Source organism: Rhagoletis pomonella, unplaced genomic scaffold (assembly GCF_013731165.1).
Source record: "Rhagoletis pomonella isolate Grant_MI unplaced genomic scaffold, Rhpom_1.0 Rhpom_scaffold_00002, whole genome shotgun sequence".
Taxonomy (NCBI): Eukaryota; Metazoa; Arthropoda; class Insecta; order Diptera; family Tephritidae; genus Rhagoletis; species Rhagoletis pomonella.
The window spans coordinates 38,827,585-38,841,312 of record NW_023458556.1 but is presented as its reverse complement, the minus strand read 5'-3'; the positions used below and the strand labels follow the sequence as shown (position 1 = coordinate 38,841,312).

Below are 13,728 nucleotides of genomic sequence, written 5' to 3'. Positions count from 1 at the left end.
TTTGAATGTTTTATTATAGAAGAAATATCATTAATGAATATCAGGAACAGAATCGGACCAAGGTGGCTTCCCTGAGGAACTCCTGAAGAAACTTTAATGATGTTGGAAGAACAATTATTAACAATAACTCTTTGTGTTCTATCAGAGAGGTAAGATGAGATCCATTGAAGAAGACTGGGCGGAAAGCCGATTAGGTCGAGTTTACGGATGAGTAACGAGTGACATACTTTGTCAAAAGCTTTACTGAAATCGGTGTAAATTACGTCGGTATGAGCATTTTCTCTAAAACCGTTTGAGACATGAGTTGTAAACTCCAATAAATTAGTCATAGTAGATTTTCCTTTAGAAAATCCGTGTTGAGATTGTGTAATTGAAGAAGATATAGAATATGTCAGCTGGTTAACAATAGTTGCTTCGAATAATTTGGGGATAGCGGAGAGTTTCGCTATGCCTCGATAGTTTTCTATAGACGACCTGCTGCCGTTTTTGTGAAGTGGTATTATGAAAGACTCCTTCCAGGCTGACGGAAAAACGCCATGTTTAAGTGACAAATTGAATAGAGTTGTTAAAGGCTCGCAGATGTTCTCAGCGCAGTTTTTAAGAAAACAGGTCGGAATATGATCAGGTCCAGGCCTAAATGACGCTTTTAAGGTTTTTAAAGAGTGTAAAACTTCATCGGAAGATATTACTGGAATATAAGCAGAGTTGATTGGAAAAAGCTCGTACGGATAGTCTCCACTTATAGGGAAGTCTACAGAATAATTGGACCTAAAGAACCGAGCAAACATGTTGGCAATGAGTTGGCTGTCGCTAGATACAGTGTTGCGATAATGCATAGCGGACGGAAAACCATTTGCCTTACGCTTTGAATTTACGAAACCATAAAATGATTTAGGATTGTTAATTAAATTCTTCTTAATTTTACATAAATATGAATTATAACATTTCTTATTTAATGCAAAGTAGCTATGCCGCAAAACTGAGTACCTTAGGTAATCACTGTGTAAGCCCGTTCTTTTATACAGTTTAAAAGAGTGCGACTTTTTATTTTTCAATTTTTTAAGCTCTTTAGTGAACCATAATTGTATTGGTTCTTCATGAACAATATTACGTATTGGCACATACTTTCGAAACAAATTGAAAACAGTATCATTAAAGTGCTCAACGCTACGCTCCACGTCATCTCTATATATTGGCCAAGATAACTTTGAAAGTTCTTTGTTAATTTTCCTGAAATTTGCTTTCGCAAAAACATATCTAGTACTTGAACTTGACTTATTATTATGTATTTCATTTATGATTTCGTAGCTTAACTCAAGAGCAGGATGGTATGCATCTTCCGGCAAAACTAGGGGATCACACCGATTAATAGAGGCCTTCGGAACATCATCAACGTAAACGAGATCCAAGACCTTTCCAAACTTATTTGGACATATATTTATTTGTTTGAGGCAAAGTTCAGCCATTTCCTCCAGAAATACATTGTAACTATCTCTAGATGAAACTGGTACAACATCGGTGTCAATGATGTTCCATGAAATATGTGGCAGATTTAAATCGCCCAAAACAATCATAGAATCGGATGCCGTAAGCATTGCATTTACGGTCTCAAGTAAAGAAACTAGCTGCATATATACCGATACGGCAGAATTAGGAGGGATGTAGCAAAGAGCTAAATAAATATAAGTCTTTCCAGCCTGTACACGTATACATTTAAATTCGGTATATTCAATGACAGGAAGACTAACTTCCTCGGATGGTATCGATGAATGCACCGCAAAAAGAACACCACCGCCGATTCTGCCCACGCGGTCACTCCTGTATATTTGATATTCATTTGGAAGAATTTCGGAATTAAAAATATGAGGTTTGAGCCATGTTTCGGTCAAGGAAATAATATTATAATTGCAGTCAAAACCTTTTAAATATAAGTCAGTTAATTTGGTATTCAAACCTCTAACGTTTTGATAGTAAATACTTAAATTAGACTTGCGAGTTAGTTTTTTGAATCCGAATTAAGATTAGAAATTTTAGCTACGTTATTATTACTTTTATTAGGTTTATACTCAAACTCGCGAACAAACGCCCCGGTCGGCCAAAATGAACTATTTAGTAGTGAATCAAAATCTTCGGAAGCTACATCAATTTTAAAAGATGAAATATCGCGATCGTATTTAAAATTAAATTTACGAATAAATACATCTTTAGTTCTAATTTTAGTCGATATGTATGACTTTATATCATCCGAAGAAGTATCTTTAGCAAATCTAGAGACAAAGATTGATCTTCTCGGAGGAATTACAACCAACTTTTTGGTAATGATGTCTGATGTGCGGGGCTCCGAATTATTCGGAGGAACTAAGTTAGACAGTGGAGTTTGAGATGTTGATGGCAACACTGTTAAATCAACGGTTTGACTATTTTTAGAAGTAGACCTAGTGGATATGGCTTTAGAAATCGGAGGCTCCAATGCCTGAGGGCATGGAGAAGATAAATTAATAAGTTCTAAGGACTGTGATGGAGGATTTTTTTTACTAGAATCCGTGAAAAATTTGCTGTGTCAATACTTTTGGCCGGCAGTGTAAGTTTAAAACTATTTTTTCTTTCGTCATGAATATAATTCTCAAGCAGGCCAACCAGATGGACTCATTCGGATACTTTTGGAGGCATAACTTCTAAGTTGGACACCAGTAACAAAGTTCACGTAGAAGTAAAGGTTTATTAATAATCACAATTATGAAGAATATTTGTTTTAAGACTCAGAAAAGCGTCATAATTCAGACTCCAATATATGACTCCTTATTTGGAATTCTGTTGGCGTGCCCTTCTATGAAGGGTAATATGCTCTCTTATGATTATTTATTGAGCTCGTAATGAGGGTTCTTATTCTTCATATTTAGTGCCGTAACTGCCTAAGCGATTTTGGTCGAGTTCAAAAAAGCACGCCAATTGACGACAATTAGAAATGCCAAGTGTAGCCAAATCCCTCACCACTCTCAGAATTACAGCTCAGAATTCTGAGACTTTTCTGCCTCTAAAATGAGTCCGAATGTTTACACGGTTATTTCGAAGCTTATGAAATCGCTCATAAATGAGTATTGGAACTATTCTTTTATCTCTTATATATCCAAAGTTATGGTCATAAGTGTTTCGGAGAAAGGTATAACATTTTCGGAAATATACTACTTGTATTTGCGCTATAGCTTTGGTTTCAGGCGAAAAATCTAAAAAATTTCGATGAAAATTCGTGTCAGAGAATATCTTAGAAGAAGCATGCATGCCTTCGAAATTCAACATAATAAGGTCAAAGCTGACGTAAGCTTGCCTCAATACCTTAACCCCCTAACCTGTTTTTTCGATTATCACCCTAAAAATTAATAATGCTTTCGTCAATCCTTATTAATATAAATGTCTTTTAATGAAATTCAGAGCCAAAAAATATCAAAAAATTAGACAATTGGTAACCCCGGTTTCGGTATTTACTAGTAGTAATAATTAATAGTAGTAATAATGTGATGAATGTAGAATATATGCTGTACTTTTGTATGTATGTATGTGGCTATGCATATGTTTGTATATGTATGTTTTATTATGTCCTTATGTCATGTATAAAATAAGCAAAATCGTCCCACTACCAACCTACAACATCAATTAATCATTGGCCTTTAAGATTTCTAGACAAGATAATTTGCTTATTATTTACAATTCTTTTGGCAGATTTACTTAATTTGCACATTGACCTACTTTCACATGAATGTTCTTGCCACTTTTTCAAACACTAAAAACCATAATAGAATCTTAAGGATTTTCGTATCGCAAATAGCTTCCATGAGCTCAGTAATTTCGGCATTCATAATGGGCTTGCCACTAATTATCACAGCTATGCGCACGCGCTTGTATTTTACTAGCAGCGATACATACATACATAGCAGAGGTTACCAAACTTTGTGTTACCATAGACCACTTTGAAAATTTTACTAGTTGCGGTGAACCCCCTTCTGCTACATTTATACCATATTCGCCAAACCAAAACTTGGAAAAGGAAGTGTTATGGAGAGGAAGTTTTTCCGAAGTCTGAGATGAGCGCATGTGTTCGGTTTTGTTTACATATGCCACATGCACGAACACAATCAACCGCAGTTCACATAAACAAAGCTGAAACCTGTTTTCAGCTGTCTGCTCAGTCCAGTGTGCGTTCGAGTAATGAATTGCCCAGGCCGACTAGGTAGTTCAGTGTGCGGAAGCTCAATCTCTGCAAGCATTCTGTGGCTGTTCGGAGAGCGTCTTCGGAAGTCTACTCCCCTCTGAAACCGGTTTGACGTTGTTGCAGAAGTCTCGCCGTTAGGTTCTCTTCGCATGCCTCAGGACTTTGTTTTAGCCCCACAGGCTCTGCGTGTACGCTTCCCAGTTGGATAAATTAAATAACCTTGTACATAACTTACGCAGGCCTTCTATTTCCTGATTCCACCAATACGGTTTCGTTCTACCTTCATACTCCCGCGTCTCGAGCAGAGTTGACTTAGGATATTTTCCCCCCTCTCCTTAGAATCTGGTCGGCTTTGCAGTCGTCAGCAATGTTCATGCGTAGAGGGACTCATACAACATTCAAGGATCATTTCTATGCCAGCAGGCTAAGAATCCCTCTGCGGTCTTCGTTGTTTCGCTTCCGGTCAAGTTTCTTGTCTAGAAAGACTTCAAAGACATTTTACCTCAGTTGAGTGAGTGAGTTCTACCCCATTCGGGATGGGGATTTGAATAGAGGTATTTTATACTTCCTCGTGACAGCATATCATCTTGGCCTAAGTAGGATTGACACCAACTGCACAATGCTTAGACCGGATGTTTACAAAGCTGAGTGCATTTTGTAATAGATCACTCAGGATCGGCAGATGTTTACCCGTTGCTACGATTGCTATGCCATCAGAATACGCTATAACTTCACAACCAATGCCCTTTAGCTTTAGAAGTAGGACATGAGTGGTTAAATTCCAGAGTAGAGGGGAGAGGATGCCCCCTTTGGGATGCCTTTGGTCAGATTTTTAATTATAGAACCGTCCCTGGTTCTGAATGAATAGTTCTCTTTTCGATGATGAGCCCAATTAAGTACATCAGCTCCCGTTAAACCCCCACCCTAAGAAGGTATTTAGCAAGAGCTGCGGGATAAATATTTTTGAAGACTTCCTCAATTTCGAGAAAGCTCCCGTATGGCCAATCCTTTTTCAATCGATGATAGCATTTCGTCATGCGCAGTGTCCATGGATTTTTTCTTGGAATATGCATGTTGGTTCGAGTAGAGATTGTCATTTTTTATATTCCACCTAATAATTTCATCAATGAGCCTCTTCAGAGTTTTGAGATGGAACAAGAGCGGCCCTGCCCCCATTCGGCAGAAAAACTGCGTGCCTTTGTCCACTCATCTGGTATGTAAGTTGAAGGTAGGTAGGCTGTAAAAGTCAGGGAAAGCAGAGGGCACAGTATGTTCTTAATTCCCTGTTTGGAAAAAGAGTCCGTCAAGTCTCGGAGATTTGTAGGGTGGGAGGACAGTATAGCCCATTACACCCCATCATAACTTACGATGTCCCTTACGATGTTGCCTAGGGACGAGTGGGTCCTAAGACGAAGTATCGGAGGAGAGCACCGTGGGAAGCGATTGCTCATAAGGATTTCCAGCATTTCGCTACAATGATGGAATCTAAAAATAAACTCGATAGATCTAGTGCCTGCAACTACGCATAAAGTATGTACATAAACAAAAAATAGATTTGTAAAAACTACATCGCAAAATAGTAAATAGGCGAAGTTCTGCTATTACTAGTAGCACTTGTTTATGTACTCCTACATACATGCGTAGATATTTACCACATACACATACAAAGCCGCTCCAAACAAACTGTCCCCAACCCTTCAGGCTAGACACCAACGAGTACTTAAGTGAAAACTTGCACTATGAACTTTGATTATATGTAAATATGTACATATCTATGTATGTAGGTATAAAGATGTAAGGAGCAAATCTTTGCTAGGACCTCACAAGAAAGTCACGTTAAAGCCAAGCAGAATATGTGACCTGTCTTTGTGCACAAAAAAACGCTTATGCGCCTAAAAGCCACTTAAAACGACGTGCTTAGCCAAGCTAACTCAGCAAGCCAAACGTGAAAGCAAACCCGCTGACATGGAGTATGAGGCGGGAGACTAAAAACACGCGACAGATAATAGATAGCAAAAGAAGAAATGTTTGAAGGAAGCTGCTCAAATGAAGCGGCGTATCCAACGTGCTCCTGCTAGTCAACTAAAAATTTTTGTTTTCCATTTATGTACATACGGCAGTGTGTGAATGTGTAGCTGTTTGTGAAAGCCCATGATATTTTTGTATCGTGCCTACAGAATTCATTGACGCTCTTGTTTGGCTTTACATATGTATTTTGTTGAACGTGTGCTTGGCTTTTGTGAGTTGGTTGGCTTCTCTATTTGTGTCTATTAACCTGACAGCGCTGTGAAATGGGGATGGTGAGCGTCGCGCGCTGTGTTTTAAATTATCAAGATTAACCCAAATCATGTGCGAATACAAGAAAATTGTGTGAGGAATAAAATTTTGTAGGTGTGAACAAGGTGTATTAAACAAGGTGGTGTTGGGGCGCCAGCTGAGTTTTTCGCCGTGGAGGCCATTACGTCAAAATGATGTGTTTGTTGTAACTCATACCAATGACAGTATGGACATGAGCGTATTATTTGTTAGTGTAATTTTTTACTTATATACGGCCAACACCACCTTGTTAAATACGCCTTGGGTGAGAAATGCAAACAAATGGAACGACGTGCTAAGCAGTGTTGCCACACATGGGCTTTTCCCACCAAAACTGGTAGGTTTATTTCCATTTGGCAGATTGGTAGGCTAGATTGGATCTTGGTAGGTTTCAAGCACCTAATAAGTACATGCAATTTTCCCCTAAATAGGCAGTGTAGCTACTTGATGCTTTCACTTAATTATACTAAAACTTAATGGGCTATAAAACTGCGTACTCAAAATTCCAATTGATTTGAAAAATTTTAAACGTGATTAAAGCAAACTGCAAAAAAAAAGTTCGGAATGCAACATCACAAAAAAACAAAGAATACATAACTGCATAAAACACCATTGGTATGGATTTTCGAGTAACAAATGACCAAAAAAAATAATAATCAAGTGCACCCTGCGAATTTGCAACCCTGTGCAGTTTAATATGTGTGGTTTACACATTCGCTTATGCAAAATTACCCAGTTCGTCCACCGGATGAGCGCCTGTAAATAGTCAGAAGATGACGTTTGTGTTTGACTGTTAAAGCTCAAACAGTCAACGACGTAGCGTTTATTATAAGGTTTATTAAAGGCGAAAACACCTGTTCCTGTAAATCCTGGAAATCGTGAAGTACGGGAACAGACCATGTGTATAATTAAAATGGTTATGAATTTCAAATATTCAGGGCTATAACGGAATCTATCGTAGAAAATCTACGAATTCGAATGCCTACTATGAATTCGAAAAAAAAATGTATCACTGAATCCGAGCAGAGATGCTCAGCAAACTATATGAATCGATTTCGTTTTGTTGATGCGCAAAAATAACTTATCAAAATAATTTCGTTACGTTTCAAATTGACGAAACAAAACTCAATCGTTAACGTTGAAACGAAATAAATCACCAAAATCATCAAAATAAATTGCACAAGCAATCAGCGTTGCCAGGTTGACGTTTTTAACGTCATTTGGACGTTTTTTGTACCCTGTTGACGTTTGGACGTTTTTTGTGTAAAAAAATTACGTTTTTTAACTTCCCAGTAATTTTTCTTTGTTACTAAATCTTATAAGTAGAACTGATTTTGAATTATTTTCTTAATAAATCTTTACAATCTTTGTGTTTTGCTGCAGCTGCTTCCTCCAAAGGTTTTTTTTGAATTCTTGGACTAAGGATCCCGTGTTCAAAGGCTGGTTGTGTACACACTTGAGGTTACGAGGCTTGCTGTAATGATGCTATTGCACATTAAAAGCCAAATCAGGTAGAGCCGATCTATTGCAGCAGGCACGCTCGCAAAAGCACCAAAAACTGTGCAGCATAAAACGTCAGAAAAAAGTAGGCGGCCTTTTTAAGACTTCATTGAAAATGTACTGAATGCAAAAAAGACTGAAATATTAGGTCCATTCAATAACTTTTCCAGTAAGTACTTGCAGCGAGAGCGTAAAAGAAAAATAGAGAATAAAATTGAGAGCAAGAGAAAATTTTCAGAAAAAGTTATTGAACGCAAAACTAGTAAAAACTTGCAACTTAAACCATTTTGACACTTTCTGATGCTTAAGTTTTGGCGCGCAATTTTCTTTTTAATTTTTTCATAAAAGTAAAAAATATACAATAGATTAAAATTTGTTATCCATATTTTCATTTCACTAATTATGTTTCATGAGGATGATTAGCTCTTAAACAGTTCGTTTACATTTGAATTTGAAACATAACCTTACTTTTGGACTCCTGCAAATTCCTGCAAGTAAAATTTGCAGCTCTCTCGGGTTGTTACGCTCTCGAATTCGCTCCCTCTTGCAAATATTTTGGGTTATTGAATGCATTTCCAGTAAAAACTTGCAAGTACTAGTAACAATTCGTAACAATTTTTTGATATTGAATTATTAAAAAAATTATTAAAAATCAACGTGAGTATTTAGCCCCTTAAACCTTGCACATTATTGCCCTGAAATTTAATGGGCTAAAAAAATCTGAATAGAAAGTTGAAAATCTAGCTGAAAATTTGCAATTGTTTATAATTTTTGCACAATTTTTGTGGATTCATATTTTGTTTGTTAATGAGCTTGGCTTTTATGGAAAAATAATAAACATTAAATAAACGAAAGAGAAACAGCCAAAATCGATCAAAATGTTGATGACTTAATCAGCTGATAAAAAGTGTATATATAAAATGATATTTATGTTAACGATCTCACCCCGGGGGTCGAATCATAACAGTTGTGAACGAGCAACTCGTCACGTAAAAATGACAAAATCGGATTGTGACAGACGTGAACGAACTTCTCATATCGTAATTCGGTATGATGTCAGGCGTGAACGAGCGAGTGAACGTACTCGTACTCTCTCTTTCGAAAGACACTTTACATGCAAGTGTGACTGCTCATGCAACTGCTTTCTGAAATTTCTCCATTTGGCAGCTTATTCGAAATATATTGCATTGCCACGTCTGACACGCTCTATACCAGGGGTAGGCAAGGCCGAGACCGCATTAAGATTCTAAATGCTACAAAGAGCCCCAAAAAAAACCATAACAAAAATTTTATTTTTAAATAAAATTATTAGAAATGAAAAACCTTAATTCTACTCTAATGTACGTAAAATAGATATTCATCCTCATTGCGAGAGTCATGTCGAATGCAAGTCCTTTTCCGAGGGTCGAATCGTATCGAAAATTTCACGTCATTGCCTAAAACTTCCACTCGAATAGTGTATTAGAACGGAAAAACTTGGCAGCACTGTATAGTTTTCTACGATTTTGGTTGTTTACTTATTTCAGTACGTGTTGTGTCAGTGTTGTCGAGTCATACAATTTAGCCAATTTATGACTTCCGCAATGAGGCTGATTAAGAAAATTCAAAGGATCCCTTTGGCCAAATTTTCAAAGTCTGGTTTTACGTCAGTTCAGTTCTGTTAAATGTTGGTTAGTCAATTGTGAACAGTATTTTGACTTTACGAATTTCATTGTAAAGACTCACGGTTATACGTTGTACCCAAAAATTGAAAATATACGGCACACAGCTGTTTTCAACAGCGGATATTTTAAATCAGGTACTTGTTGCCGTAATTCAAGCAATGTCAAAGCTTTATGTTGCATTCTGCTTTTAAATCATATAGCTTTACGACATAGGGGTCCAATTTATCCTCTTTAAAAATGCAATATTTTTTTCTAGCCATGGAAAATGATTAAATATTGGAAGGTGAATGGGATAAAGAGTACGGTCACGTATGCTATAATGCGAAAAATGTGTTTTTACGTGACGAGTACTACGATTCGAGCACTGATGTATGTATATAGATAAAAAAAAAACATTAGTGGTATTCACAGTCGTGGTTGTCAACAGTCGTTGCTTGAGCTCATCTGCTCTTTTGCCAGACTGCCAGGCCACTTGCTCAATTTGTTGAATACCACTATTGTTTTTAGGAGAAATTATTACTCAGCCTTACCACGTTTGGGTTTGCTCCCAAATTTATTGGTATGATTTATTTCTTGTATCTTTCCATAGCCATTCAATCAAAAACACTAACGGCCGGACGGTTTCACCCTCAATTTAAGTGAACTATAAATTTATTACTTCTGTCACTTTTCATTTTAAATTCACTTAAATCACTTTCGTCAAACTGGCTCTCAATTGTTAAAAGTGTGTATAGTTTTTTATTAAATTTAAAATTTCATTCAATTAAAACATGTTTGAAGAAAACTCACGACATTGGTGTCAATATTATTAAAAATAAAATCTCTCAATTGTTAAAAGTGTGTACAATTTTTATTAAATTTAAAATTTCATTCAATTAAAACATGTTTGTAGAAAACTCACGACATTGGTGTCAATATTATTAAAAATAAACTTTCCAGAACTTACTCAGGCTAAATTTTATATTTTAAACTTATAACCGGAAATATTTTTTCAATTTAGCCCAATACAGAATTTATAAATAACGAAAAGTTCTTACAGTTATTTGAACAATGTAAGCTGAAAATTTACAGCGCTGCATAAACAATTCATTTCAAAAAGCTTATATACCAAAGCGTTTAAAAAAAGACTCCTTTTATCTTGAATCCAAATATATATATATACAGAAATAAACATATGTATGTCCCTAACATAAAAGCTAAACAGATAAAATAAATAGACCATATTCTAAACGACATGCTTGGTTATCAACATAAAATATTAAATGAAGAACAGTAATAGTTTGTGAAATTCCCCATTTTGTTTCGTCTTTTAAAATTTTTTGTTTCTTTTCATAATACATTTCCGTAGCTATAAGTATATTGGATTTGTTTTAAACATAATCAGTGTATTTTTTTATTAATAAAAGATTCATCCTTAAGATATTTTACTGTGGCAAATTAGAGATATGCGTTCTGAATTAAGATTTCATTTAAATTTTCATTGATTGACAAAGACTATTTTTTTAATATGCCATTTCCATTATTTAAAAGTTGAACAATGTTGATGTATGAAAAATATTGCAACCGATTTTTCTTATTAAAAAATATTGTACTAAAGCAACCGTTTGTTAATTGCGACCACGTTCAAACCTCTTATAATTTAGTTCCGTATATTTAATTATGTATATTCAAAGTAAAATAAAATGACAATGAGTCGCACTAATGGCATTTTTTTATGTTATGTGGTGTTATTCGACATGCTTATAGCACCGACGCGGCTCCTCTGTCCGATCTGTTTTCATTAGAAATAGCATAACTAATTGTCATCAACTGAAACATTGTTTAGTTTGATGAGAACTTCTGGCAATTGCTGGTCGTTCGACTGATTTGAATTATTATTATAATTGCTTGCTGTGCTACTGACACTTGCTGTGCTAGCGCAGCTTTCATTGCTGTCACCACCGGCACCCGAAGCGTCCAGCGCCTTGCTATTGCCTTGCTGTTCTTCTTCTTTTTCCATTTGTAGAAAGTTGGGGTCCTGTGAGGGACACTCTAAGTGCACACAATGAAAGATCTGTAAATAATATGAATTGTAAATTTCTCGGAAAATTCATAAATAAGTAAAGAAAATCTTAAAAAAAAACTTCCGGAGCTTCACTACACAAAACTTTTTTCTTTAATTTGGATTACTTACCTCATTAGCCGTATTGCGTGTACCCACAATGCGTATAAAAACGATCGGCCTTGGCGTGAAAGAGAAATTTTGCCATGAGCGCACTTGTTCGTTACGTTTATCGACAACGATATGCCAGTCCTTTCCATTTACCGATGTTTCAATGTAAAAACTATAAGTGCGATCATCACAATCCCATAACAGCAAACGCATTGAGCCAATAACGTAAGGTTGCCCTGTAATTTAATACAAATTTTTATATGTGCATGGGTTCCATTATCTTATTTTTAAGACTCACCTAATCTAACAACAATTTCACCGCTACCCAATTGATGACAGGTGTAGCCTGAGTCCCAATCATAATTTACATAATCACCATTCAAGAGTGCATTTCGCGTACGACTCACACCGTCCACAACAATAGCGCTCATATCTGTGCGTGCAACATTCGAAGTAGGTGCCACAATTCCATTGATCACCTTAGGCATAGAAGCGGTATACATCGCCTCCAAACCAACAACATGAAATACCTACATAAAAAAAAAACAGAATTATTTCAGAATTCAACTGCTAATTTTACTATAAAACGCACTTTATTCACAGTGTTACGTGTGCCTACGAGCTTGATGTAGCGCACTGGACGCGCTGGGAAATACAAGAATTGCCATGAGCGACAGTAATGCTGGGTGTAATCAATAACACGATCCCAGTTGGTGGAATTCGCTGAAACCTCTATGAAGTAGGAATACGAACGATTATCCCGATCCCAGAGAAGCATCTTAATATGGTTGATAATACAGGTTGTGCCCAGTTCTACAGTTATTCCGCCGCTGTCATTAATGTCTGAAATACAATGGCGCGTATAGCCTTTTTCCATATCATACGATGCACAGTCGCCATCCAACAAAGCGGCACGACAATCCCCTTGAATAGTTCTTGCACCAAATTTTGCTGTAGCCACATTCTCTTCGGGCCAGAGGGCTGCACGATATGGTAAATATTTAGAAGTGGTCTGTTCCTGAATAGCATCGAGTAATTTGTCGGGTTCTAAAATGCCTGAGGGACGCACAACCTGAAGCAAGTCTTCGAGGTTCATTAATGGCAAACGTACGTAGGAAACTACAGACTAAACATAAGACGAAAAGTAAACTAAAGGTTTTTCCAAGTTTAAAAACAATATTCCTTACATCAATATTAATATTTGAGTGGTACTTGCACCACTCCCATACGGCTAAAAAAATCTCCACCTCAGGAGCAAAAAATGAATCCCGTTTGAGAACTTCTTCCAAAGATTCCTGTAAAACATGATTTTATTAGTTTGACTTGATGTTCCAAATATTGGTATTATTCGGACCTCAGACAGCGCTCGGAAGGATTCATGTTGTAATATATCTGTTGCATTGCGATCCATAAATGTCAAACAGACTTCTGTAAGCTTCTCTAAATTGTAAAGACGTGCAGCATCCAATATAGCGCAAACATTATCCAATGCCAAATAGTGTCGCAAATATTGCGATATTGCATGTTCTAATTCGTTGAAACCGTACTGATTTGCCAATCCCAAAGTATCAAGTATGTTGTTCTCATCCATCTGTGCCAGTGGCATACGACCTGAATATATGTATTTTAACAAAGCTTTGAAAGCATCCACGGGAATTTTCAGTTCAATTTCGCTTTGACTGGACTCGCATAGACCGCCGAACAGCAGCGCTCGAAAATATTCGCTACGTGCCGCCAAAATCACGCGATGCGCTGGTAGCCGCTCATTTTCTACTATGAATGTCACATCCGAGTAATCATCGTTCATGCAGAGCTGTGCCATTTGCTCCGAGAAACGTTCTGAAACAACAAATAAAAATGGGTTATACATTTCGCATAAAAATCGAGTC

At 36.7% G+C, this 13,728-nt stretch overlaps 1 protein-coding gene across 1 annotated transcript; it reads right to left on the bottom strand.

The window, feature by feature from the left end:
* Window positions 1-10,518: 10,518 nt before the first annotated feature.
* LOC118733579 (BTB/POZ domain-containing protein 9) lies at window positions 10,519-13,678 on the bottom strand (the record flags this gene model as incomplete). Its single annotated transcript, XM_036463024.1, is given in 6 exon segments — window positions 10,519-11,740; window positions 11,861-12,075; window positions 12,138-12,369; window positions 12,432-12,965; window positions 13,027-13,134; window positions 13,194-13,678. Coding segments are annotated over 6 exon segments (1,832 nt in total), but the record flags the coding sequence as incomplete, so codon positions are not given.
* Between the last annotated feature and the right edge of the window lie 50 nt (window positions 13,679-13,728).